Source organism: Lissotriton vulgaris, chromosome 2_1, assembly GCF_964263255.1.
Source record: "Lissotriton vulgaris chromosome 2_1, aLisVul1.2, whole genome shotgun sequence".
Lineage (NCBI taxonomy): Eukaryota > Metazoa > Chordata > Amphibia > Caudata > Salamandridae > Lissotriton > Lissotriton vulgaris.
This window is the reverse complement of record NC_141687.1, coordinates 1,057,769,349-1,057,795,259: the sequence shown is the minus strand read 5'-3', so window position 1 is coordinate 1,057,795,259 and position 25,911 is coordinate 1,057,769,349. Positions and strand designations below refer to the sequence as shown.

The following is a 25,911-nucleotide window of genomic DNA, read 5'->3' as shown; positions in this document are numbered from 1 at the left end:
GGCCTCCACAAATTGAAAACAATTAAAAGTAAAAAAAAAAAAAAGGCCGCCCCGGGTGGTGGGGTCCCCGGGGCCATAAGTGGCCACATTAGGGGGGGCAAGGCAGCCCCCCTCCAAAATAATAGAAAGGGCCATGCCCCGGGGGATGGGGTCCCCAGAGCAAATTATGGTCTTGGGAGGGGGGGGGGGCCATGCGGCCCCCTTCCCGATTTCTACTTTAAAAAAAAAAAATTGGGGGCAGGCCCTGGCGGATGGGGTCCCCAGGGCCAATAATTTAGAAAAATAAGGGGGGCACACAGCCCCCCCTTCTTAACCTCCCCCCCCCCAAAAAACAAATGGGATTGCGTCGGAGGCTACGCCCCCTCCTTGCACCACTCTGCAAACGCGTCCCCTGGCGCGTTTGCAGATGGGGAACAAATTCCCCTTGAATACCTGGGGTCCCTGCGGTGCGGTGAACCTCTAGGTGTCTAATGCTTTACGCGATGTCCTCGATGCCGATAAGCCCCTGCAGTTACCAGAAATCATTGCGGAGGCTTATAAGACCATTGGCTGCAATAGTTTGGGTGTTAAGCCTTTTGCTTAGACAACAGCACAAAAGCAAACTAAGGTGGCGAATTCTGATAAGGATGAACGCCCCAATGTTCCAAAGCAGAATTGGAATAAGAATAAAAAACAGGGGAAACAGCAACAGAAACCGGGGTCACATCCTGCTTAGCCAATACCTGTGTCTACTGAGCGCACAATATGATTTGCGCGACCGCGCTAATATTAAGTCACCCGATTGTTTTCAGGTTCCTGATCAACGTTCTCCTCACACTTTGAAGGATACATTGGTCTCACCAACCGGTGGAGGAAACAGCGGCAGAGGTCGGAGTGCCCAACAAAGCCTTGAGGAGCCCTGCTAGACCGAAGGTAAAGGCAAGCAAGACTACTTTCCGCGTCAAAGACCCCAGTTTTAGAAGAAGAAAGTTGCCGCTTTAACAGCGAGGTATGCCACCGTTAGTGAGAACACAGCTTCGGAACAGGACATGGGCGCGGACGCTGCTATGCTAGACAGTACAGCAGAAATTACTGTAGGGCGGGAAGCTTTGCGTCCATTTCTGAAGGTGACAGCAACTGACACGTTCCTTGCTGTTGAGACACCTGACACTAGAGTGGCTACCCCTGAAAGACTTTATGAAATAGTCCTTTTAATTGATGGTGACATACAACGCACTATAAAAGGGGTATTTTGGGAAAATCTGACTACTACCTATGACAATTTGTCGGCGGAGGCCGACTGGCCCCACCCTTCGTTTTGGCCACTCCGAGAGGGGAGGAGGTAATCCTCCCTAGTTTCACACACACTGTGCCGAAAGAGCAGGCGCTGAATTTCGCAGAAGAGTGGGCTAAGGTGCTTGCACTGGCGTTGTACGGTACTCAATGTGGATGGGACAAATTTTCCCCCAAACAGGAGATACCATTGCAGTCTATGCCACAACCTCAACCCCAATATCCCATGCGACGTGAAGCGAAAGCTCCCATGGCGGAAATCCTTGACCAATTGGAATATCAAGGTGCAATTGAAACATGTGTGTCTCCGATAAATAATCCTCTTTTTACTGTGACCAAGCCTGATGGCTCATACCATTTGGTATTGGATTACCGGCACTTAAACTCTCATTGTCGGACCTGCACGGTACAGAATACTCCCAGTTCAGCCCTTGTGGATAGTCTCGTGCGTAAATGGTTTAAGACCACACTAGACATATCCAATGGCTTTTTTAGCCATAACCTGTCCTCTATTAGTAGTCAATGGACAACTTTTACTTCTGGCGGCAAACAGCATCAATTCAAATGATTAGAGATGGGTTACAAGAACAGCCCAGGCGTCTTTGCCGCTTGTATTGTCTCTTTTGGAGAAACTCGACTGATGAATGCTCGCATGTTGACATTTATCTCACAAACGACCAATTATGGCCGCATCTGTGTTGCGTTGACCGCATCATTTGCATGTTTGCAGACTTCGGTTACAAATTTAACTTTGCAAAATCACACATTCCAAAGTATACAGGGTTGTTCCTGGGCTATGAGCTCAACAATGGAGGTCGAAGTTTAGCACCTCACTTCTTGAAGAAATGCGCACAGTTGTGAGCTCCCACAACTCTGAAAAAACTACAATCTTTACTGTTTTTTTTTTTTTTAACTTTGGGCGTACTTACATTCCCGATCATGCCCAGCGTATCAAGCCGCTTTATGCCTTGGTAAACCTACTTTCATCAAATCTTTCTGGCTGTCAGAACATTCTGCAATATTGCAATCTTTGCAGTCTGATCTTCTTGAATCTAAATAGTTACTGACTCGTGATAAACACACCAACCTGGTAATAAGAATTGTTCCTGGTGCTGTGGGTTTCACGTAACTGACTTTTAATGAGGGTGACAGTCCCTATTGCTTACAAGTCACACTTGTACAGTTTGGCTGAAATGCGATTTTATTCTGTGGAAAAAGTTTTGACTGCAGTGCAGATGGCGATTCTACAGGAACGAACGCTGTCGCAGGGGAAACGCATGTTGGTTGTTACACCGTATCGTGCCTTTGAGGCAGTGACAAATACAGTGCACAGAATTCAAAAGCTTTGCATCAACGTTGGATACAATGGGCCACATCCTTGACGTCTCCCGATGTCACGTTTGCCTTGGATTCCTCTTCGCAAACTCAGGAGTACTTGCAGTATGAATTTGTTCATCCGGCTCCTCAGGCCATGCGCCAGCTTGAGAATTTCCATTGTATCATCTACACTGACAGATCAACGGAATCGGTGATGGGGTCAAAGCATGCATATTTAGCGGCCTGCGCAATAGTGTTTGGTACTATGGTAAATGGAGAGTTAATGTCCGATGTCGTGCATACACAGACATTAGGGGACTGTACCGCTCAGTTGGCAGAGCTACCTGCTTTGGTGCTTGCACTGGAGTATGCTGACCCTTGAGTGACTACTCTTATTGTGAGTGACTCTTACTACTGTGTTCAGTCTTACAATGAAAATTTATTTTTTGGGACTCAGAATGACTATCGTGATTCCAAAGGTAGCACTATTAAACACAAAATACTATGGGTTCGAGTTGCAGAACTTAAAGAACGTCTGCCTCTCGTGTTTGTAATTCATTCTCCTGGTCACCAATGCGTGGGGGTACACGCTGTTGGTAACAGTCTTGCTGATGAAGCAGCCAAGACAGCACTTGCGACATATGTACTAGCAGAAGTTACACATTCCAAAAGTAAAATTGAGGTTGACATCTTGGCAGCTATTGCCGCAACAAATAAGGGAAGTAATTACCCTATAGTTTTCCCTTCCAACTACTTTTATCTTTTAAGTCCTGATAAAGTTCCCTATGTGAGAATTAACAACATTGGCGACAGGTTGATTCCAAACGCGGACCACATGCAGACTTTGATAACAGTGGCTCATGAGGACATAACATCGGCACACGCCGGTGTGTCAGCTACTCTATCTCTCTTACAACAGCGTTACTGGTGGCGTGGCTTGCACAAACAGACGCGTGATTATGTCCTTCATTGTGATATATGCCAGCAGATTAAACCTTCAACTGCGGCACGCCCACCCCAGACACAGTTGTACATATCTAATAAACCACTTGGGTGTGTTTAGTTAGGTCACTGCGGTCCTTTCTCCTCAGATACTGCGTATAAGTAAGTCTTAGTTGCAGTGGATTCTTGCACGCGCTTTATTTGGGTATGGCCGCAAAGAAGTGCCGATTCCCGAACTGTCATCAGGGATATGCGTGTCTTTGTGGGAATTTTTGCATGCAGCACCTTTCAATCGGACCAGGATCCAGTGTTCGCCTCTAAGGCGTACAAGGATGCCATGGGTTAGTTGGGGGTCCAAGTCAAATGTTTGTCTCCATACATGACGGAGCACAAAAGTGTTGTGGAGCGGATGAACCGGGACTTAAAGCAATCCTTGAGAGCTAGCATTTTAGGTACTGGCAGAAACTGGCTGGCCCATCTCTATAGCGTTCAACATGCACTTAATAAAATCCCTAAAAGGTTTCTGGGTGGGCGGACCCCATACGAAATGCTCTTTGGCATCAAATTGTTTGTTCCGGACCTTGAGGGTCTAGACATGGCGGCGTCTGCCGCATCCTTTGACGTAGATGAACATTCCGCTGTTTTACAGAACCTACAAAAGACCATAGACAGCCTTGCAAAGGAACACTTGCCCTCCGCATCTGATGCTGCTCTTCAGATTCCGGTAGTTAGCTGGCTACTCCGGGTCGGTGACTTGGTCCGTGAGAAGTTTGAGAACAAGAAGGAGTTTGGCCCCTCATATAGTGCACCAGTTCCTGTGCTTGGCGTGCAGGGTACAAGAACAGTCATTTTACCACCACTTCCTGGTCGTAAGGAAAACAGGTACATCTCCACTGACCATGTCAAATTACAGCGAGTGGCCGATTCTTCTTAGTATGACTCCAGCGGTCTCCTGTCCAGCAATGCTGAGAAATTCTGTTTTGGCTCCGGCGAGTTCCACCAGGCCTGACATTGCCATCGAGATGCATACAGTAACAAATCCTTTATTGAATCCACCGGCTGGTGATCCCCTTGGGGAAATATCTGCAGTTAACCAGTCACGCTTTTTCGTGTGACACTGACTACTACATCCAATTCCCCATCAAAAATTTTGATTTTAGCGGTTTGCTTTAAAAAACAATTTTTGATACCCTGTCAATAGGATTTGTCGAGTATTTTTTCCGTTTTGTTAATGGACACTATGTTAAAGAAAGAACTTCAATTAGATTAATTGATAGAACTCTGGCACCCCACTCCTCATCTCACATCATGAAGAGGGCCTAGACTTTTGTTAACATTACAGCTTGGCCCATTTTAGATGGGATTGTATGGGATGCTGTTAAGTTTCAGATCCACGACCCCACAGAGGTTATAAAAGTTCCCAGTGTAGTACGTGTTTCAATGGGTGATGTGGTTAAAAAAAAATATACGCTCTGATGATTGGGATGTCATGTCCAGGCCGTAGAGGCTCTATTTTCTGATTTTAAATATTATGGTGCTTTCGATGCTGAAGATTTGTATTTAGACTCAGCCAATTATGCAGATTTATTTTGCTACCAACATTATGGCAATAATTTTCTGCACAAAGCAAACACATTTAGAAATGTGGTTAATTACACACAATGGGAACATTGTCCATCTTCTGTTGAAGGCAGCTCCAAATCACTTTTGAAAAAGTTTACATATTTTACTGATTTTAATCAATCTAATCCGGACTCTTTATTTTATGAAGACTGTTAAGTCCTCTTCCAAAGTTAGACTCACCCACACTAAATTACTATATTCTCAGTCCTTTCTTGACCAATTAGCAATAGGGGGCTATAAACTGTGGAAAGATACTATTGATCTTAAATCTGTTTGGGTTCTAAAGGCTGGCAAGTACAAGGCACTGAGGCTTTGCATCGTGCATGTCACATCCCGAACCATATGTTTTTGAATTAGACTATTTCACAAACCACATGCTTTGGAGTGTTCAGACCGTATAGGTCTGAACATTGTTTAAGAGATGTATAAAGTCTCCTGTTAATTTAAGTAAAAACCCCATGTTTTTCCATGTTTAGCTTAAGCCCTTGCAAGCATAGAGCGCAAATCTGTGCATTTAGCAATGCTGGAAATGAAAGACGACTTGGGAATAACTCGCTACCTATCAGCATCTTGCCCCGTGCTGTATGCAAAAGGCACTTGTGTGTTCCCAACGTGTTATTGAAACTATGAAAGTTGGTTCCAAACAATGCACAAATGCGTACGAAATGTGCAAACAGTACATTGACACATTGCCGTAGTGCAGCCTGGTAGAGGTGTTGGTATTTTCCAAACTTGTAATTAAAATGAGCCTGAGGTGCGTTAGATTTCAACCTTTTTTTCTTTTTTTGCTAGTACGTGGAGCAATTCACCCCTGTTTTTGCTCATAATTACCTATAAAAGAGCAAATTCTTACCTTGTTTCTGGATGTACCCTCAGCTCCCCGCAGAAACATCCCCAAATAACTGGAGACTGTATTCTGCTTTCGAAAAATGTACTTGCTCTGGTCCATGAGGAACAAAGTGAGCAGCGCCAAAGAAGCTGCCTTGCTTAGAGTTTTCCCCCTCATGCTACCTTCCTTGGTACCACCTATCTCCTTGGAGTTTCTGGTGGGCTTTCTTTGTCTGCTGCTGTATTATCTCAGACGTCTTCAGTGCACCTCCGATCTCCATGGCACAAAAAATAATCAGAGCTTGCACACACCCAAAGGGGGTTGTAGCCTGTCCGGGCAGGGGGAGGGGGCGGGGGGGGGGGGGGGGGGGGGGAGGGAGGGAGTGGGGGGGGTGAGGGGGGGGGGGAGGGGGAATCCGGTTTCGCAACCATAAAAAAGCAAAGCATTTTCCGACTCCAACCACTAGATGAAGGAATATGCACAGTACATGCATCTAGAAGACATCTATGCTGCAAAACAGAAAAGCTATGTATAAGAGAAGATGTTGCTTCTAATTCAACTTCTTCAGATATATTTTAAATATAATTGTGTGAAACAAAGTTTTTTTAAAATTTACTATTGTTTGATATTATTATGTTTAATTTAAATCATTACACAGAATAAAAAATAATAATAAAAGTGATTGCCGCTGCCCCCCCCCCCCCCTTCCCCCAAAAACATCCTTGAGTTTACTTTGCGGCCCAACATACTAGAAATTTTTAAGTGCTTAGAGTGATTAAGAATTCCTAAAAAGCATTTCCATTAAGGCACATAAATCACCTTTGAGTCTGTAGGGAGCTAGTCCCCCGAGTTCACAAGTTAACCTGCCCATTTCCCTTATTGGTCAATGGCCCACAATGGCATACACGATGATATGGATGACTAGTTCCTTAGAGTGCTAGATGCTTGGATATTGTAAATGTTAAAAAAAGAAATTATATGAGTGGAGGCAAATTCCATCTCACACATCTCAATCTTTTCTGCCAGGGTGGAGTTTATATTTGTACTTCTGTTTTTACTGCATTTTCCTGTTCCTCTGCCACCACTTCCATACATTTTAAGAAGTGTCCCGAGAGTTGGCATGATTCCCTTTTTGAGTAGCAGGGGATGGCAAGATTTGTTCAGAGCTCGAAACATCAAGTGGAACCAGTGCTTCCTCAGGGGTTTTTAGCCTTTTACATATACATAGGACTTGCATCAATGACTCGTCTGAACGAATGTTCACTCTACATTGTTTGCCATTTCCACAATTTATTCATCCGTACCAATAGCCTCTTAGTGAGATCAGACTAAAACGCTATCTCAAGATGGCACTTATTTGTCACCAAAACAGCATTTTAAAGCAGACTAAAAATATCGTACAAACCAAGACAAAGAAACTTTGTACGTACTTTGAAGTTCTTCATCCTCTGCAAAATTGGGATTGTCCATAAGATATTGTTGTGCTTCGGACCATGTAGTACAGTAGGTCACATTAGCCATATTGTCTAAAATGTTTTTTAAGGCCTCCCAATTTCTTTTCCGCAATTGTTTGGCTTGTTCCTGAAATATTGTTAGTAGTTAACAAGTGTTTCCAAAAAGAAAATAAAGTCCAATGATTATGTTTATTAAAAGCATTATCTAGAATTTCTCATACATACCGATTACAATTACCTTTTAAATGGCAACTACATCTTATCTTAATAAATAGATAACAAATAGTATAAGAGTGGTAGAGTATAAACCTCAAAGTTGGGATATTTTGATAAACAATCCAGTTGTGTTCTACCATCCTATGGTGTTCAGCAGCACTTAGAACAATGTGCTGGAACGAAATTACTTTACATACATATGAACAATTAAAACCAACACAAAACCAAAATCCTATTCCAAAACCAGCTGGTCTATAAGGTGGTGGCAAAAGTCTCGCAAAGAGTAGCAGAGGAAAGATGGGAATGTCATGAGGGCTGGCAACTTGGCTGCTTCTTCATCAATGCTTCATCTTAAATTTAATGGCAGCCATGTAATTTACGCAGCCAAACATACTCCATGATGCAGTTCTGAAAGTCCTGAGCAAGGCAACCTACAATAGAAGACTGACAGAACTTTGTACAAAGACACCACAGACATCCATTATTGAGTGTAATGCACAAATCACTTGTCACCAACTAGCAGCACACACATACAACAGTCCTACTACATAAAATCTTAGTCGTTCAATACACCGCAGACATATCACTTAGTAATCAACAAACTCACAATAGCAGTGCCCCACACTTTCAAACGAATAATCAGGTTAGCACATAAGAATCATAAACAGACTTCATAAAAAAAAATGTTTGCACTTTTTATAAACATTTCAGCAATCGTCAATTTTGGTCTGAGGGAAGACTTCTTAAAAAAAACAGTAAGAACCTAGATCAATAGCAGGATGAAGGTCATTAAAATATAGCTAACATTAGATCTGAGTATAGAAAGTGTGGTTACAAGCCGCTTCTGTTGCTATTGCACAGCTGCAATAAAGAAATACCAATCTGGAAAGTTCAAAGAGGACCCCTCACTTACTAGACAGGGCACCCTCAGATGGGCTGGACACAAAGGCGAGAGGCCTAGGCACCGATATTGACCTGCTGCAGGCCTTGGATTTTTTATGCCAGGGCAGAAAGTTGTGTTAATGAAGTTCAGACTGCTGCTGCCAGACAGACTCCAGGAAAGGCCTAGACGGGCCGCTAAGTGAGACCATAGTATAGCTGCAATGGGGCTTTAGTTGAAACTCAAAAGGGAAGGCAGCTCTTTGCCAAAGAGAGGCACTGGTGTGCTACAGTGCACATGTTCTAAATTTGAGGCCTAAATCAGTCAAAAAATGGCTGGTCAACAAGGAAGGAGGGGTCAAATTGAAATAGGTGTGGGATAGATGCAGAAAAGGACAAATCCTAGGGATTCCCATTATTAATCTCTTTTCAGAAACTCAGTCCGTCCTGGTATAGAGCAAGTTACTTACTGCTGGTAGCTCTCTTTCTAATGGATGGTCCAGCTCCCCAATATGTTAGTAAGGTCCCAACACCACACTCAAAGGCTGTTATTGTTAGGGCGTTGGTTGCCATTCTTCATCACCCCCCTACAGTCTTGATATGGCATTCTTTATTTAAATGAGTTTCCTATTACACTACCCCCGAACATTCATGTATGCATCATCCCTCTGTAATGTATGGTATTTTATTTATTTATTTAGAAAGTTTTATATAGCGCGAACAAGATCTTTGCAGATATCAGAGCGCTTTACAAGGACAAGGGGGTGATAGAATAATAGTATGTAATAGTTGAGGTAGTTAGGTACAAGGTGCATAGTTACATAGGTAGGTCAAAATACTAGAGGTAGGTCAAAGTTGAGGTAGTGTAGGTACAAGGTGCAAAGTCAAACAGATGTGCCAATAGTATAAAGGTACAAAAAGAAGGAGCATATACTTGTTTAAGCGTGCTTAAAATGCTTTTGGAGATAGCATAAAGGTAGGCATAGTTGAGGTAGGTGAGTACAATATGCAAAGTCAAACAGGTGCGTCAACAATATAAAAATATACAAAGAGGGAACGTATACAATCAAATAAGTCGATAATACAAGTAATACAAATAGTCCAAGGGGTCAGGCAGGTAGTACAGAGCGGATTCTTGAGAAATACAGAATAATAGATCATGTGTATTTAGCCATGAGGATCGCTTTTACTTTCTTAAAAAGTTTGTTGGAGGAGATGAGCCTGGTTTCAGGAGGGAGTGAGTTGCAGATCCTGGGCGCCATTCCTGAGAAGGAGCGTTTATAGGTTTTTTCCTTCCGAAATCTTCGAGGCTTCAGCAGAAGATTGTTTGTGCTTCTAGTAGTTCTAGAGCCACCAGAAATTGTCAGCTTTTGAGTGAGGTAGGCGGGTGAGTTCATGTGTACAGCCTTGTGTGTCATGCAGGCGATTTTCAGATGTATTCTGGCTTCGAAAGGTAGCCAGTTCAGGGATTTAAAGTCAGGGGAAATATGCGAGTGTTTTTTTGAGCCAGTGATGAGTCTCGCTGCAGCGTTAAGGGACGCTCTAAGGGGTGCGGTTGAAGTTAGGGGGAGCCCGCAGAGGGCAGTGCTACCGTATTCTATGTGAGGGGTGACTATAGATTGGACTGCAGTTTGGAAGTCTTTGGCTGGAAGGAAGGGTTTAAGTTTTCTCAAGGTATTGATTTGGAAGTTCGCTCCTTTCGTTGCCTTGCTGATGTGCTGCTGCATGTTGAGATTGGCGTCAAGTGTTATGCCTAAAGATTTTGCTGAGTCTACGATGGTAGGTAGTACATTTAGAGCCGTTAGGTGCTTAAGCCATGTTTGAGCGGTAGAGATTTTTGCGGGAGGTGAGATCAGGAGGAACTCAGTCTTCAGCGCATTGAGTTTGAGGTGATTCTCGGCAAGCCAGGAGTGGGTGTTTCTGATCGTGGTGTTCAGAAGCATGATGTCCTTGGGAGATTGTATTTTGAGATAAAGTTGGGTGTCGTCGGCATACATGTGAAAGTGAACATTGGATGCTTGTAGCAAAGTAGTGAGAGGTTCCATAACTAGGTTGAACAGTGTTGGGGAGAGGGAGGATCCTTGAGGGACGCCTAGCGAAACAGGTACCGGAGAGGACATCAGGTTGTTGCTTTTGAATCTCTGAGACCGGTTGTGTAGAAAGGAAGTGAACCACTTGAGAACAGTCCCAGATATGCCCATTCTTGTGTTTAATAGTTCGAGTAGGTTCTCATGTTTAACTGTGTCGAATGCTGAAGAGAGATCAAGAAGGATGAGGAGGCAGGTATCGTTTTGGTCTAGGATTTGGAGGGCGTTGTCAACTATGTGAGTCACAGCAGTTTCGGTACTGTGCCCTGCTTGGAGGCCTGATTGATGAGGGTTGAGGAGATCAAACTTATCTATGTGTTTAGTAAGTTGTAGCTGTACGCATTTTTCCAACAGTTTAGCGAGAGTGGGAATATTTGTAATAGGACGGTAATTGTTTAGATCAGTGGGGTCTGCTGTTTTTTTTAGTAGCGGTGTGACTTGTCCGACTTTGAGGGCGCTAGGGATGGATCCTTGTTGAAGAGAGCTAATGATAATCTTAGTCCAGAGTGGGAGGAGCAAAGGGGTGAAGTCTTTTACAGCGTTAGCAGGAAGGGGGTCAGTGAGGTGATTGGATGGTTTCAGGGTGCTGAGCAATCTGCCAATTTCTTCTTCGGAGTAGGTGCCAAAAGATGACCATGTAGCATTGTTCTTTGGTTCAGGCGATGCTGTGTGTTGGGGGTTGGAGTAAAGGATTGCGTCATTGAGGAGATCGCTTCTTATGTTGTCGGTTTTTTGGTTGAAGAAAGCAGAGAAGTCTTCACAGGAAGGTGTAACGCCCATGGTGCTGAGTGTCTGGGGTTGTTCTTTGGATTGTGTTCTCATTAGCTCAAACAGTTTCCTTGGGCGGTTTTTTGCTTGGGCGAGCTGGAGGCTGAAGAAATCTCCTTTTGAGCGTTTTATTTTCCTGAAGTAGGCGTTTCTCTGTTTCTTCAGGGTTTTTAGGTGCAGTGCAGAGGGGGCTGATCTCCAGGCGCGCTCTGCCAATCGCATGGCCCGTCTATCTTCATTGAGGCTCCCGTCATACCATGGGTTGGAGATCTTGGATGAGACTCTTTTCAGTTGCATGGGTGCAGCCTCATTGATTATTGTGGTCATAGCATTGAGACAGTGGTCAGTCAGGAGTTGAACGTCCGTAGCGCCGGAAGGGGGAAGTAGGAGATTGCAGCTGTTAGGCGGTAAGGAGTTTTGGTTGAGTTTCTTCATGTCTCTTTTCCAAACTTTGGGCTTAGAAGGTTGAACTGGGTTAAATTTAATTTTTTCATTGATAAGGAAGGAGACAATATGATGATCTGACCAGTCACAAGGTTGGATTGACTCAAGTTGAATAGCGTCCTCTTTGGAGATGATAAGGTCGAGGATAGAACCTTTCTCATGGGTCGGGCTATTGCATATTTGGGTGAGATCAAGGGCGTTGAGGAAGATTTTGAGGCTATTTACCACTGTGTCTGTGCTGTCATTCCAGTGGAGATTGTAGTCGCCAAGGAAAATTTGGGTGTTTTGCCGTCCTGAGTTGGTTGGGATTGTGTCCATGAGTTGGTGGGAGAAGGAGAGCTTGTCCCCAGGTGGGTGGTATATGATGTGTAGTGAGCATACCGGTTTGCTGTCGCTGATGACATCAAGGCAGAGGTATTCACAGGAAGTAAGGGAGGGGGCGGACGCTTTAATAACTGAAAGGTTGCTTCTGTAAATACAGGCAATTCCACCGCCTGTCTTTTTGGTCCTGTCAAGTCTAATGATACAGTAGTTGGGGGGGACTAGGATATCCATGATAGGTGTAGAAGAATCGGACAACCATGTAAAAGTATGGACTTTGATCCCAAGGATAGGTTCTAGTTTTAGTCCAGTGATTCTCACATATGGCCACGTGACCTCGGCTCCCGCCAGAAGCTTGTGCTCTCAAACTTTTATGAACCTATCACAGATTATTGACAGAGGCACGAACTTTGTCTGGTAATTTCATTTTATGCCAGCCATAGATTAATTTCAAAGGTATGTTGCAACCCAACGGTATCCATGCCTATATCAGATGCATATAATCCGAAGACTTGAAGGAACTCACAGCCTTGCGTTTATATGAATTCATTTGTTTTAGAGGTTTTAGAGACCGATTCTAACAGCCTCTACATTGTTCTACGCGACTATTAATTTTGTTACGATACTAGGTACTGTTCATATTTTCTTTGTCAGACTAGGCACGTCCAGCCATTTCTTTTCATCTTATTCTATTCATTACTCGACGGACATCATTTTTCTTATTATTTTAAGACCAGCAACTTTCCGGATCTGCAGATGCCCTAAAGGTGGATCCAAAAAACCATCCATTGGTTCTGGTGAACATAGTCATGCTATTTCACATATGGATCTCGTGGTTGTATACTTTCTACACTTGTATTCATGAGAAACTCCATATTCGATAATTTACTTTCACATCTGAAACTTTATCTTCACAAAGCACTGCTACTCTTTTCGTTGTCTACACAAAGTTTGTTGCATGGCTGTTCTAGTTTTGCCATTGGTATGGACGTACCACAGATCTTCTCATTTAAGAGAGATGTTATTTACTCAATGTACCTTTATCTTATTTTTGTAGATAATGCTTTATAATGTGGTTTTCCTGATGAAGGTGCCATGTTTGCCGAAACACGCGTCAATACCTTGAAGAACCAGCACCACATTAATTTATTACATTTAATGTTTGTTCTCTTTTGTACTTGTGTGACTCATCTGTCCATGTATATGTACTGTTTCTAGTTATTGTGAGGTCTCTCGCACCTAAGTGAGTGTACATTGTGCGATCATGATATCAAAAAATTTGTAGTTGTAATATCAATATGTATATAAATTCCGGTGACAGCGATGGCATATTGGTTTGTCATTGTTAATATTTGTTCAATGGATTGATGTATTTTGAGCCATCTTTTTAATAATTTTGTACTAATAAAAAAGATTTTTTTAACTGCTTGGTACATGGAGTTCATTGTTACCATAGTTCGAATTGCAGTCTGCTACAACTCAAGTGACCCATATGTTGCCTAGTGATTTTTTACTGCCAATTGTGCAGCAGTTACAGCCGTACAAGACCTTGACCCTCGAGAAGGAGAAAGACATTCGGCACTTGCGCTCCCACAGGTCTTTAAACCTCCAGTGCACCATCTGCAAAAGGGACTCCACTTGTTCTGAAGGCAAGGAACTCACCCTCCCTCCCCTGCTGCTGCTCCTTCCAGAGCATTCAGGTAAAGAGTGACTAAGTAAAAGGTGTCTTGGCTGATTGAACCGGTTAGAATATCTTGGTGGAGAACAGTTTACCCAGGGACACTAGGTTTATGGGTAGCCAAGATAATTCCTTTATGCGATAAACTCAGAGAGAGGTCAATCAGTTCACCCTTACTCCAAGAGGTGAAGGAGGTTGGAGACTCTGGTTGCTACAACACAGCAAATGACACTCAATAACATATCTCCAGTCCGTACTCCACTTCAGAAAAAGGAAATATTGTCCCAGTAAATATTACAGTAAAAGGAAAAAATACAATCCAAAACTATTCTATCTACCTTCCTAGATCTTATCAACTTTTCTTCACCACTGGTGCGAGGACTAATTTTATCCATGCACACCTTAAATCAGGTGGATTTGGAAATGTTCACAACTGAATTTCTACCAGTTTTTAAGCAGATTGTCACTACCGGCATGTGAGATGTACTCCTATGTATCAATTTCATACTCATCTGATGCTTTTAACAAGTGACTTAGCTTTGGTAATGCCTTATCTAGTAGAGACTATTTGGCATTTAAGTCATTTACTATTACCTCACATTAGCGTGTAGATTTTCAGAATATAGGCTTTCCAACATTTAAGCCACACATGGCACATGTCACACATTGTGTAATAGTCAAGAGACATGGAAAAGTCAATACAGCAAATAGCAGCATAGGTTCAACTACCTTAAACATAGTTCCTTTGCGCCCCGTGAAACAGAAAAGGAACAGTGCTGAGCTCGTGGCTTTACCCACTCGATAGCCAGCTCACCTGGGTGTGTTATCCGAAAGGCAATAGGCGTCTCTGACAATATAGATGTAAGAGAATGGGAAGGGGAAGAACGTGGAGAAATCTTAACGAAATAAACTGAACAACTACTACTAGACTTTTGAACAATGTCTCCAGGGGCAGGGCGGGGACCAACCAGCCAACAGATGCATGTATGTGCATGATCACCCAACAACAGCCGTCAACTATCTCAGGTCCTATGGCGACAGTGACCATCCTGACAGAGTTCAGGAGGGTGGATAGAGACAGTATGTGGCTGCACCATGCATATAGCTAATGGGAGGGGGGGGGAATAGGGGGGGGTTTGCCGGCCCCATAATTCAGAATGGCGTATACCCCAGGTTACTGCTACTCAATCACCAACACCACTATCCCCATCCATATCCCTCTCTGTGCCAAGTCTTCTGGGGCTCCGCCATCAGGTTTGTTCGGTTCAGAGTCTGTGTTGTCTCCTGGGTGTTCCCAGCTCGCCAAGACCTCCATCGACTGCTTGGCCAATGGACGTCTGTGCACCCGCTCCCTCCTGTTTGATTCCAGACTGAGCATTTTACCAAGTGTCAATCAACAGCTCATGGTACAGGCAGGGAGTGCCAGCAGGCAAGGTCCCCCGGGTCAGAGGCACATGGGAAAAGGGCACCAGCAAGTTAGACCCTCCCATGGCTCACCACAGTGCTGGAGTCATTCTGCCACCAAGCGGAGCACACACCAGTCTCAGCAGGCCACCATATTCACCCCCGCCCCCGCCCCAGGCCAACAGGTCAGTAGGAGCATGCCATGTAGTCAGGCGTCTTCAGTGCCCAAAGAAGGGCAGAGGAGGTCGCCTCTTCGCCCTGGGCCCAGGGCGCAGCATCTGCTCTGCACAGAGTTCTACTAGATTTAGGGGCATTACAGGTAGGTAAAGGTTGGAACCAATGGGTCCCTTCCTTGGGGTGGGTCCACCCCCTATCATGCAACTGGAGGAAGCTGGCTCTATATATATATATATATACACTATACCAAAGGGAGGTAGTGTGCACAGAATCCAGTGGAACAAAAGGTAGGCAGAGGCAAAAGTAGATAGAACCTTACTCTCTATTTGGGGTAGTGTGGTCGAGCAGTAAGGCAGTATCACAGGACAGGATTAAGCATTTGTTGCACCCACTCAATCAGCAAATTATTTCACACACTCAAAGACTGAACTTCAGACCAATTGTTTTTGTATAAAAATCTTCTATTAGTGATTTTATTTCCAAGAACCAAGCAAGCATGGCACAGATAAGTGAGAACTACTTTGCAGTAAATATACAGTTGTAATACAGTTTGGATAGGTAATTGTATATGCACTTCGTTTTGACTTACAGTATTGTTTCAGAGTAATGCAATGCTTGGTAAATACAGTACATAGGCTAGACTCCGTGCCGAGGCTGCAGGCGATGCCGGGGGAGTCCTGGAGGGATCAACCCACGGTGGACTTGGACTGTGGAGCGCTGGGGGACCTCGCTGGGACTGGTGGGCCACTCAAACTCGGTCTGTAGGCGATGGGTGCAGTGGTGGTTCCAGGCATCTGGTTTCTTTTTATTCAGCAGGCTCGAGTCTTTCTTTGGTGTTTCTTCTGAACAGAGCTGCTGTTCACAGGAGATCTGGTCTTTGTTGAAGGCAGTCAGTCCTCCCAGGGGTTCTAGAGGTCCTTGGCTGCAGACGGGCCAGTAGGGCTGGGGCCAATCAGTTGTTCTCTGCAGTCTCCTCTGCTTGGCCTCTTTTTTCGCCCTTTTTTCTTCTTAGGTTGAGGGAATCTGCCTTCCTGGTTCAGGGCTGCCCCCTAAATACTGTATTAAGGGGGCGTTTAGGGGGCTCGGGTTCAGTAGCCAATGGGCTACTGACCTTAGGGTGGCTACACTCTTGGTGTGCTCACCCCATGTGTGGGGTCGGGGGATCAGCACAATCCCTAATCCTGATTGGGGAGTGCCAGCCATCTGCAAGATGGCGGGCACTGAAGAGTGGGCTTCACCTCGCCTCCCCCACCGGAGGGGAGGGTTGGCAGAGGTGGGCACACCTTCTGGGCTAGCTAATTTTTCCCGCCGGTCTTCCCACTGAAAAGGAGGGGAGACAGGAAGGGAACTGCTCCTGATAGCAGGAGAGGCTGTGAGTCACATTACAAAGGCTGCCAGACCTTTGATGCTCCCTTGCCACAGATGGCTCTTCCTGGCCTGGGGGAGGTGTGAGCACCTCTGCTCAGGAAAGGCTTTGTTTCTGGGCTCAGGGAGTGAGATGTCTCGAGGTGTCAGGCAGGTGTGTAGCCGTCAAGGAACCCTCCAGTGGCTGGTCGTTTTTCAGGGGGCATCTCTAAGACGCCCTCTGAGTCCATTTATCATTAAATCCCACACTGGCATCAGTGTGGGTTTAATGTGGTGAGAAGTTTGATACCAAACTTCCCAGTTTTCAGTAAAGCCATTATGGTGCTGTGGAGTTCGTAATGGCAAACTCCCAGCAACATATACTCTTAATGGCATTACTGCACTTACAATGTCTAAGAATTGGCTTAGACACTGTAGGGGTACAGGGCTCATGCACCTGTACCCTCACCACTGGTATAGTGCCCCCAAATAGAGGGGTGGCTTACCTATACCAGGGCAGTGATTTGTAGGCATGGGGCACACACCAAAACACACAGCCTTCAAAGACAGTGAGTGTGTGTGTTAAGGAACAGGGCACCCAAGGGTGGCACTATAAGTGTTGCAACCCTTAGAGGCCTACCCTGGCTACACTGCCCTTGATACCTATGGTACCATTCACAAGGGACTGACCTGTGGCCAAAGAGTGCCAATTGGGTTTTGTCTTAATGCAGTTTTAGGGAAAGAACATAGGACGTGGTTACCTGATTGGCACACTCAGTCAAAGCACATCAACAGTTTGGTAAAAAGTGGAGGCAACCATGCAAAAAGAGGACACTTCTTTACAATGATGCAGCCGTAGGGACCCTCTGTGGTAGCCAGGGACTTGGGGTAACATTTACTAGGGACTTACAATTGGCATACCCTGTGGCACCCCTGTATCACAAATGTATCTTTTACCTTTTTTTTTAGGGCAAGAGCATTGGTACTGGGATCTGGTTAGCAGGCTTCTAATGCACCTCCAGTCGAAAACATCAGTATTGGTGAGCAAATGGGGGTGACCATGATAAAAAAGGGGCACTTTCCTTCAGTCCTGAATCGCCTTTGGGTGATTAAGGGCACCCATCACTGTATGACTTAGTCGGGATACAAGCCCAGACACCAAAGACACTTCCTGAGGGCTTGCTACGAATATCTATCTGATAATCATGGCAAGGCATGGCCCCTGTAGATTTAGGTGGCGGATATAGTTCTCCCACACACTAAAATTCAATAAAAAAAAATCATAAAAACCAGCAAAAAGCGAAGTGGAGTTTCAGAGCCACATTCAAAGGCACAGAAAGAACGGAACCAAAGTCACTGTGCAGGGGTGGCGCGTATATGCAGCTCTGCTCCGTCACTTCCATGGCAGAAGAGAGCAAAGGCAGAACAGCACCACATAACGCATTGAAGCAGGGTTCTGAAAACTTCCAGATGCAGTATGGCACCTCGGGAATATTATAAAGGTGAGGAATTTGCAGTTGCAAGTATTGATCAGAAAACTGAAACCTCGGTTGGGTATGGTTTTCATCGGTCTTGGGGATAAATAACACAAAGGTATATTGGGGACACTTAAAAGGCCTAGGAGTATCAGCTAAGAAAATGAGTTACTTACCTGTAACTACGGTTTTCCAGTATTGGTATCTTTCATAGATTCACATGCTTGAATCATCCCCATCGTTGTAGTGGAAGTCCCACGGTATCCTTATAAAAGCAGTAGCTAATACAATCATAGGCTAAAATGCAATGAACAATCACTGCAATAGTTATCTACTTTCTTTTGAAAAAAATAACCAAACTTAAATGGTAGACAATCAGGCGACAGCACCCTGAAGAAAACTACCTAGAGAAGCAGAGTTCCTCCGATTTTAAAACATAAAAGTGAATCTATGTATTTTGAGGAAATAAGGAAAGCCTCTTAGGGGAGGAGAGTGGGTCGCATGTGAATCTATGAAAGGTATCAATACAAGAGAAGCTTAGTTACAGGCAATTCATTTTGTTCACCAGTATTGGATCTTTTAATAGATTCACATGCTTGAAACAGTAGCTAGCAGTTGCTTAGACAAATGTGCATAGACAAAAATATATATCCTTAGAGGATAAGAATAAACATGCACATACACCCACATATATACACACACACTTGTGAAAGTACATCCTGAGCATTCGTCACGATTTAAAAGCCTGCACACAGTGTTGGTTTCTTGAAATTTTAATGGCAATGCGTTTCAACCCTGGTCTTCGTCACGGCCAAATTGGCTGTGACGAAGACCCAGAAGGGTTGCCAGTAGGTAGTTATAGTTAGGATCTACTTTCCATAGGAAATCTGCAACATTCTATTGGGAATAACTTTGGCGCCGGTGGACGAATCTTTGCAAATTTCTCAAAGTTCGTGGCCCGCTCCGCTCCTTCCCTGAAAATGTGGGGGGGATTCGTCAAGCGGGGCAGAGATAAAAGGGGGGTCCCAAAACGTGTTTTCCCCATGTTAATTTCCATAGGGCGGTCGGCCTCACTTTTAGCCCGAACGGCGGAATGGATTTTCACCAAACCTGGCAAAATTGTAGGGACTGGTAGCCCGATGTGCCTTTGCTATGTCTCAAGAAATGTGCTCCAGAGGATTTTGAGTAATTTAGGTTCAGAAAAATATATATATCTATGGCCGCGCCCCGGTACGCGCACCAGCGAGCGCGCCACGCGAGGTGCGCACGGAAAGCTGATTGGCTCTCGGGTGTCTGTAAACATTCGAAACAGTCCGGAGCGGCCACCATCTTGTGTCTCGGTGGGATCGAGACACAAGATGTGGCCAAAACAAAGGGGGAAAAGACCATAAGGGGTTTGGGTAGACCCCCCCCCCCTGACCCCCTAGGTTTGATGTGGGAGTTATAAAAGGGCCGCGCGGGGCAAAAAAAAATATTTTTTTTGATTTGCGCGGGGTTAGCGCCCGGTACGCGCACCGGGGAGCGTTCCATGAGGAAAAAAGAATGACAGAGTTTTAAAAAAATGTAGCCTTTATCTATAAATTGGAGGTAGTTCTAAAAAGAACTCTTTTTTCTTTTTTGTTGTTTTATATTTTTTTGTGTATTTTGAACATTTTGTACTTTTTTTGGCTTTTATGAACTATTTTTTTTGTTATTTTATTTTTATGGGGAGAAACAAAAAACAGTGAATTGAAAATGGCTCAACTGGAGCGAAAAAACAAAAACAAAAAATTAGGGTTTTTTGGGGCAAATGTGATTGCCCCCAGCAAGGACGATGAGCTTTACGCTCTTTTCCCCATAGGAGATCAGCTTGCCACAATGAATGAGTGTAAGTCTAAATTCTTCAAATCGTTGTTGAATACAAGGCATCGTCTCCGTTGTTTCTGGTCCCGATGGAGTGGGTTGCGTTCTTTTGGAGGTGGTCCTTGAAGACTGGGGGAGGTTACTGGCCAGTTCAATGAACTCTGCTCTAGAATAGTTGTTTGGATGCTTGCGGGTCCATATGCCTAATCATGGTATTATTACCAAATGAATACTTTTTGTTTGGATTGCCCCTTGAGAGTTCCATGCCACAGATTAGGCGAGTTACCTTGGCCGCATTGACTTTTTGTTTGCCCTCTGGGATTGAAAAAAACTCCCATACAATGTGTGGTTTGGGCTGGTATGGGGTATTCTGTTCAGGCAGCCATCTTCTCCCCTCCTCCTCTTCCTCTTCCTCCTCTTCTTGACCACCAATGTACTGTTGTGGTGGTCCTCTTGGTGGCGGTGCAGATGCTCCAGCTGTTGCTGCTACAGTAGCCATTTGAAAGTACAAAATAGTTCTCTGTATTGCTGAAACAGGTCTTCCTCAGTCAAAGGAAGAAGTCAGAATAAGGAAAAAAGGTGGGGTCTTTCATCATTGAAAAAAAAAAAAGCCTGAACCAATGAGAAGTGTTATTTTCAGGTCACAAGACCAGGGATGTCATCATTATGAAACCAAAACTGTTTTGCACCAATAAAAAGTGTTATTTTCAGGTCACATGACCCGACGCGCTTACGCTACGCGCCCCCGGGTCGCGTCACGTAAGCACGTCGGATGTGTACGTTGCGCGATCGTATTCGCTCTAGTGCTTCCGGGTGCGCTTACGCCGTGCGTATCACGCGGACGCGGCTACGCGATACGTCACAATGATGTTTTCGTTCGCGGCAATAGCGCTAACGGGACGCTAACCGGTACGCACCCCGGGCCGCGTGGCAAAATTGAGCTGACGGGAGCGCTCCAGGGCAAAAACAAACAAAAAAAATTATATAAATATATAATATAGGATTCATTAAAAAAAAAAAATTTCAGAGGTTTGAGGCCCTATATATGGTTAGGAATTAGCATTTAAAAAACCTATGAAATTCACTGAAAAAAACCACAGGTTTCACACCAGTTATAGTTAGCTGGAAATTATACTGACATAAAACCATTGAAATTCCACGTTATAGTTAGTTGGACTCACTATAACTTGCGCGTGTAATGCACTGCTGATGACGTCCCATATTACATCACTCATGACATGGTCAGTGACATCACTCATGACATCACTGATGACACCATCCTTGTGACAGAGTGACAGACCTCCTTTCAGTGTAATGTAACCCTTAAAACACATTCGAAAATAGAAATTAACATTTTCAAAAAAATTGAGATATCCATACCAGTTACAACAACCAATTCAGTAATACCACCATCTATATACACATCCACTCATTCACCAACAGTTCTATATAGTCAATCATACATATACTCACTCATCATATGTAGTGATACACCTATACATCCTGTTACACACCGACAGTCATCCAAAAGTAACACACACATACTCACACATGCAAATAAACTATTGAACATCCATTTATTTGCATATACATTTATACACACACTACCACCTTACTTCTAAGGAAACTTACACATACTTAGTCTCTTAAACAATCACTTATAGAAACACATACTTATTTAAACAGGAGCTCTTACTATCTCACATATAATCACTTATATACATCAGTACTCACATATACTAGATTAAAACATATGTCTTTACTGATAAAGACACTAGTGAGACAGTCATCACTCACTCTAACACACATATACACACTCATCCACCCATACAGTCCAGCACATATGCTGTCTTCAAAACACATACAAACAGTGAGTCAGTCATTGATGCATCTATGTGCTAAGTAACACCCCCACCAAACCATACAGACACTCATACTGATACTAAAAAAACATCTAATAACCCATATACACACAAATGTAGCTACTCACCAACCCATGCAGCCACTTATACACAAAGTGAAACACTGATACAAACATTTCAATATTTAAACAATACTTGCTAATATATGTATTCACTAAGATACACTTAATAAGCCAGTTAACCAATCAATTTTTTATTTAAAAAAACCTTAATTAAAACACTTATTTAAACATTTATTCTTCCATCGACCTTTACATATACATATATAAAACATTTATTTTTCAGAAAGACACACATTCACTGGATGGTGTCATCAGTGATGTAATGAGTGATGTCACTGACCATGTCATGAGTGATGTAATATGTGACTTCATCAGCAGTGCATTACACGCGCAAGTTATAGTGAGTCCAACTAACTATAACGTGGAATTTCAATTGTTTTAGGTCAGTAAAATTTCCAGCTAACTATAACTTGTGTGAAACCTATGTTTTTTTCAGTGAATCGATATATATATATATATATATATATATATATATATATATATATATATATATATATATATATATATATATATATTATATATATATATATATATATATATATATATATATATATATATATAAATATCCTCTAACACGTCCTGAATCACAGTTTGCCACCGCAATATACTCAGGTACAGACCACTCAGGCGCGATAAACTCCAATATTAAAGCTTTATTTCTCCGTTTCTCTCCAGCATGACGCGTTTCGGCTGCGTCACTGCAGCCTTGTTCACATAATTATCCGATAAAAATGTAGTGTTTAAATAGTGATTTCCTGGTTGAGCATGTCACATGACATGAAAATAGAAGAAATACTATATACAAATACGTCAGTAATAGCACAGGATCTGTTTGTGTAAACTCATAGGTTATAAATAGTTAAAAATGATTATAATTCTTTTTTCTAAATACACCCTCAATTCAAACAACAAAATATGTAGCAGCATCACAATTAATAAAATACATATATACATAGCAGCCAAAAATTAAGTAGCAGCAGTATATACCAGCGGCATAAATCCATAATAAAAATTGTTAATACTCCACAATTTTCAAGATGTGGTATACCCTTGTAATGCAGTTTTGGCCAAGTGGCCCAACTCTCTATCTTCTTGCCGTATCTAACGATCCTCTCTTATTATACTATGTGCAAAGTACCATGCTCAAAAAGATAAAGTGTAGTGCAATAATGATTGCTAAAGTGCAAAATAGTGCTAAGTGCAAATACCTCAGACAAAATAATATTTAAAATAGCATATCACAATTCCAGGTAAAAATTAATCATAAAAAGTTGATTACTGTCGAAAGTGCATGAACTGACAAATTGCTAAAATTCATTGCATTATAGCAAAGCCTCCAAACATATTTCATCAATATGTACACACATTGATCAAATAATTGTATGAATACAATATAGTGCAAGTGTAATAAAAATTATATATATACTATAGTCCCTTGATTTTTTTTAATTTAAATTTTGATTGGTACCATAATGGATTCAGTTTACTACCTTCATAACCATTGACCAAATCTGCTTCTCTATTCTCTATTCACAATCTGAATGATCTAATAAACCAAAAAAAAACTCTTAACAGTACTTAATGAAGCCATAGCGACGTATTACGGTTGAGGCATCAGGGTAACTGACAACTTTCTATCACTACTAATTCAGATGTGATCTAACTTGAGTATCATTTGCACACCTAGGGGTACGACCTTCTAAAAAGATTTAGGGTTTTTAAAGAAAATTGGGTAAATCTTCCCCCGTATTCATCCCATTCGGGATCCTTGTATCTAATAAAATGATGTACTTGGATTCAAGCTGCCAGAGTTGTTTCTCCCTGTTGCCACCCCGTACATTTTTAGGTACTGAATCAATAATGAAGTACTTGAGGTCATTCAAGTTTTTTATCATGTACCAACTTGAAATGCCTAGCTACAGGGTAGCGGTCATCCTAATTTACTATTGCCCACAAGTGCTGCAGAATTCGGTTGTAGGCTTGCAACTTCGTGCTACCTACATATTTCAATCCACAGGTGCATTGTAAAACATACAACGCATATTCTGTACGGCAGGTGTATGACTCTTTAATCTTAACAGAATTAACATCAGAAGCTGTACAATATTCACTGGTGTTTACACCAAATTTGCACGCTCTACACGAGATGCACCTGTGGAACCCTGTTCTACTTGTTAACCAATTCTTAGGCTTAACCACTTCAGGACTTGATTTTACTAGGGCATCCCTCAGAGGGAGCCCTTCGAAAGGCGATGGCAGGTTCCTCAGGTAATAATTGAGCCAGAGGGATGTTTTTAATAGAGGCCAATGTTTTCTTAAGATCCCCCTCACTTTCCTTTCCTCCATATTAAACGTGGTGATAAGGCTGATCTGTTTTTGATCATGGGTGGGATCTGAGTTGTCTTTCAACTTGGCTTTGCTACTTGACCCAGCCAAACAGTCCTCTCTGCTACGACTGTTCGCCTTGATTCTGGCCCCTTCTAGCTCTTTTGGAAAATATCCTTGTGCCAGAAATCTCTTGTGCACCTCTGTCTGAATCTGAACTACATATTCTTCTCATTCTGAGGAACTCCGTGTAGGGTATACTTCTAATCAAGTGTCCCGGGTGCACACTTCTAGCGTGTAAAATAGCGTTCCCTGCAGTTTGCTTCCTGTGCAATTTGGTTTGAATAGTATCATTCTTCACATAAACCTCAACATCAAGAAACTGTATGTTCGTTTTGCTTGTGTCTGCCGTGAAATGCAAAGTCAAATTGTTCACAAAATATAACACCCCTAAAACTTATAGTTTTTTGAGTGAATTTCAAAGGTTTTTTGAATACTAATTCCTAACTATATAAGGCCTGAAACCTATTGTTTTTTCAGTGAATATATATATATATATATATATATATATATATATATATATATATATATATATATATATATACATATATACACTGAAAAAACCATAGGTTTCAGGCACGTTATAGTTAGGAATTAGCGTTTTAAAAACCTTAGAAATTCACTGAAAAAACCATAGGTTTCACCCATGTTATAGTTAGCTGGACATTTCTCTCATACAAAACCATTAAAATTCCTCCGTTATAGTTAGTTCAGCTAAATATAACTTGCGCGCCTGCAATGCACTGCTGATGACGTCACATACTACATCACTCATGACATGGTCAGTGACATCACTCATGACATCACTGATGACACCATCCAGTGAATGTGTGTGTTTCTGAAATTTAAATGTTTTATATATGTATATGTCAAGGTCGATGGAAGAATAAATGGGTAAATATGTGTAATATTTTTTCTTTGTAAAATTGATTGTATAACTGACTTAAGTATATCCTAGTGATTAGTTGTTTTTTTGAGTATCAGAATGAGTGTCAATAAGGTTTTTAAAATGCTAATTCCTAACTATAACGTGGCTGAAACATATATATATACATACATACATATATATACATCGAGGTGAGATCACTCACCAGCCATCTGACCTTCCGAAAGATCTTAAAAACACACTTATTTTCCAGCAACTGATCTTTCCCTGATAAATTGTACCATCCTCTCTGACTAGGGACCATCTGGAGTTATGTTCTTACTGGCAAAGCGCGGAGATACCCCTTCGGGGGTCTATTCAGGCGATATATATATATATATATATATATATGGTATGAATTGCTGCCGGCCAGTAGTATATTGTTTTGTAGGATTTAGTTTTGATAGCATTTCTTACCTGTGAAATGCTCCGATTCACAGTGCACTGCTGATGCGCTTAAGAGTGAGCGTTCAGTAGTGTGTGAACTCTAGTTTACCTACTTTATTTTTTCTTGCAATATTATATAGCGCGAACTCGACAACATG

General features: G+C 42.6%; 1 protein-coding gene across 4 annotated transcripts in view; it reads right to left on the bottom strand.

Moving 5' to 3' along the window:
- The window catches only part of PRPF40A (pre-mRNA processing factor 40A), a 963,502-nt gene that overhangs the window by 563,753 nt on the left and 373,838 nt on the right, over positions 1 to 25,911 (bottom strand). For all 4 annotated transcript variants that reach the window (XM_086956681.1, XM_086956683.1, XM_086956684.1 and 1 more), the window contains exon 16: positions 7,414 to 7,564. In XM_086956681.1, the coding sequence (XP_086812807.1) occupies positions 7,414 to 7,564 (151 nt within the window). The remainder of the gene's footprint in view (positions 1 to 7,413; positions 7,565 to 25,911) is intronic.